At 35.0% G+C, this 1,617-nt stretch overlaps 1 protein-coding gene across 1 annotated transcript in view; it reads right to left on the bottom strand.

The window, feature by feature from the left end:
• The window catches only part of LOC113240354, a 27,106-nt gene that overhangs the window by 15,910 nt on the left and 9,579 nt on the right, over nucleotides 1-1,617 (bottom strand). The window contains exon 2 of the mRNA XM_026477635.1: nucleotides 215-718. Within this exon, the coding sequence (XP_026333420.1) occupies nucleotides 215-718 (504 nt within the window). The remainder of the gene's footprint in view (nucleotides 1-214; nucleotides 719-1,617) is intronic.

Below are 1,617 nucleotides of genomic sequence, written 5' to 3'. Positions count from 1 at the left end.
ATTTTATTTGAGATGTTTTTGTTGGTAGTACGGAGGGTATTTAGTTAGCAATGCAGAATAATAATTTTTGTTTATAAAAACTTGTATTTAAACTGAACACTTTTCTAATTTGCGAAACCATATAGCCGCTATTTTGCGGTAGGAGGAGCGCATCGCGTGAGCGGTTAAAGATTAAACCTTAAACTTTTACCAATAAAATGCAATAAGTACTTACCATAAGTCAAATGCATTTTAATGCCATCAACAGTAGCCGCAAACACCGTGAAGTATACAATTCCGACCATTAAAGCGCAATACTTCTTAGCTGTCTTTACGGACTCTTCATCTAAATCCAAACAGGCAAATTCTCTCTTCTCTTCGAAAAACCTCTTCAACAAAACCTTTATACGCCTCTTCATCAAATACAACATAACTATTTTACAATACAGGAATGAATGACCTAATAATGAATGTGTTAGATCATTTTTCTCCTTCATTGTCAAATCAGTCCGTAATTTTGCAAGGAATTCATTAATAAGATTCCCGATAAGATACACGTTAAGAATTATTGCGTATACGTAGTAGATATATTGTTGGATGGTGGTAAGATTTCTTTCTTCGTACCAGCAGTTGCCAGTACCAAAATAAAAAAGAATATCGCAGATTTTCTTCACGAAATATTTTTGTGGGTGGTCATTTTTTCCAGAGCCGGAAATCCTAAACCTTAAAATGGGTGAAACTATTAATTTGACACGAGATATATTATATTGAATGTGGAGCAAAGTAACAAGGTCACTATCATAAAGAGGTCAAAGAGCTGGGTATGAATGAATCGTAAGGGATGGGAGTACACTGACAAGAGCATAGCTTTTAAATAGGAAGTGATGGGGCAAAGTAATTCATGTAAAACACTCTTTTAAAACTGAACTCATTGATAGCTATTTTAATTTAACCATAAACCTCTAAAGAGTGATGGTAACCCACTTGCAGAAATTTCCTTCACAATAGAGAGGTCAGTGCGTTTGATGTTTTGCAGTAATACCATTAAAGCATCAAAGAAATTTCACAAACCTTAAAAAACGTGTACAGTCCTCAACCCGTATTTATTATTTATATTATTTATATATATGTATATTATTGGTCAAACCGTCTCCTTCGAGGAGACCGACACCCAGCAGGAGATGTATAATAGATAACGCACACATAATAATAACACACACACATTCATAGCCCCGCACTAAGGAAACCCATATATCACGGGTGGCATGGACATATACATAGACAACCACAAATTACACCCAAACTCACGAGAGATATAAAAGTAGATAATTCAAATATTTCTCCCCGCCCGGGAAATCGAGCCCGGGACATCTGCGTGGTAGTCCAGCGTGGTAACCGTTCGGCCACAGAGGCAGTTAAAATGAAAATTATGATGAACTTTCTCATCACTGTTTTTTTTATTTTATTAAAACTAACTAATGTTGTAGAGAAACTTTTGGAAACTTATAGGACATTTTTTGCTTTTAACATAAAAAGTTAAGTAAGTAAGTAAGTTAATAATTATTAATACAAAGATCGAACACTCAGAAAAAACACTCAGAAAAAATTCCTTCGATCCGGTCGGATTCGAACCGACGT

Source organism: Hyposmocoma kahamanoa, unplaced genomic scaffold (assembly GCF_003589595.1).
Source record: "Hyposmocoma kahamanoa isolate Upper Pololo Valley unplaced genomic scaffold, ASM358959v1 134, whole genome shotgun sequence".
NCBI lineage: Eukaryota > Metazoa > Arthropoda > Insecta > Lepidoptera > Cosmopterigidae > Hyposmocoma > Hyposmocoma kahamanoa.
Note: the sequence above shows the minus strand (reverse complement) of the source record. Positions and strands in the feature narration are given on the sequence as shown.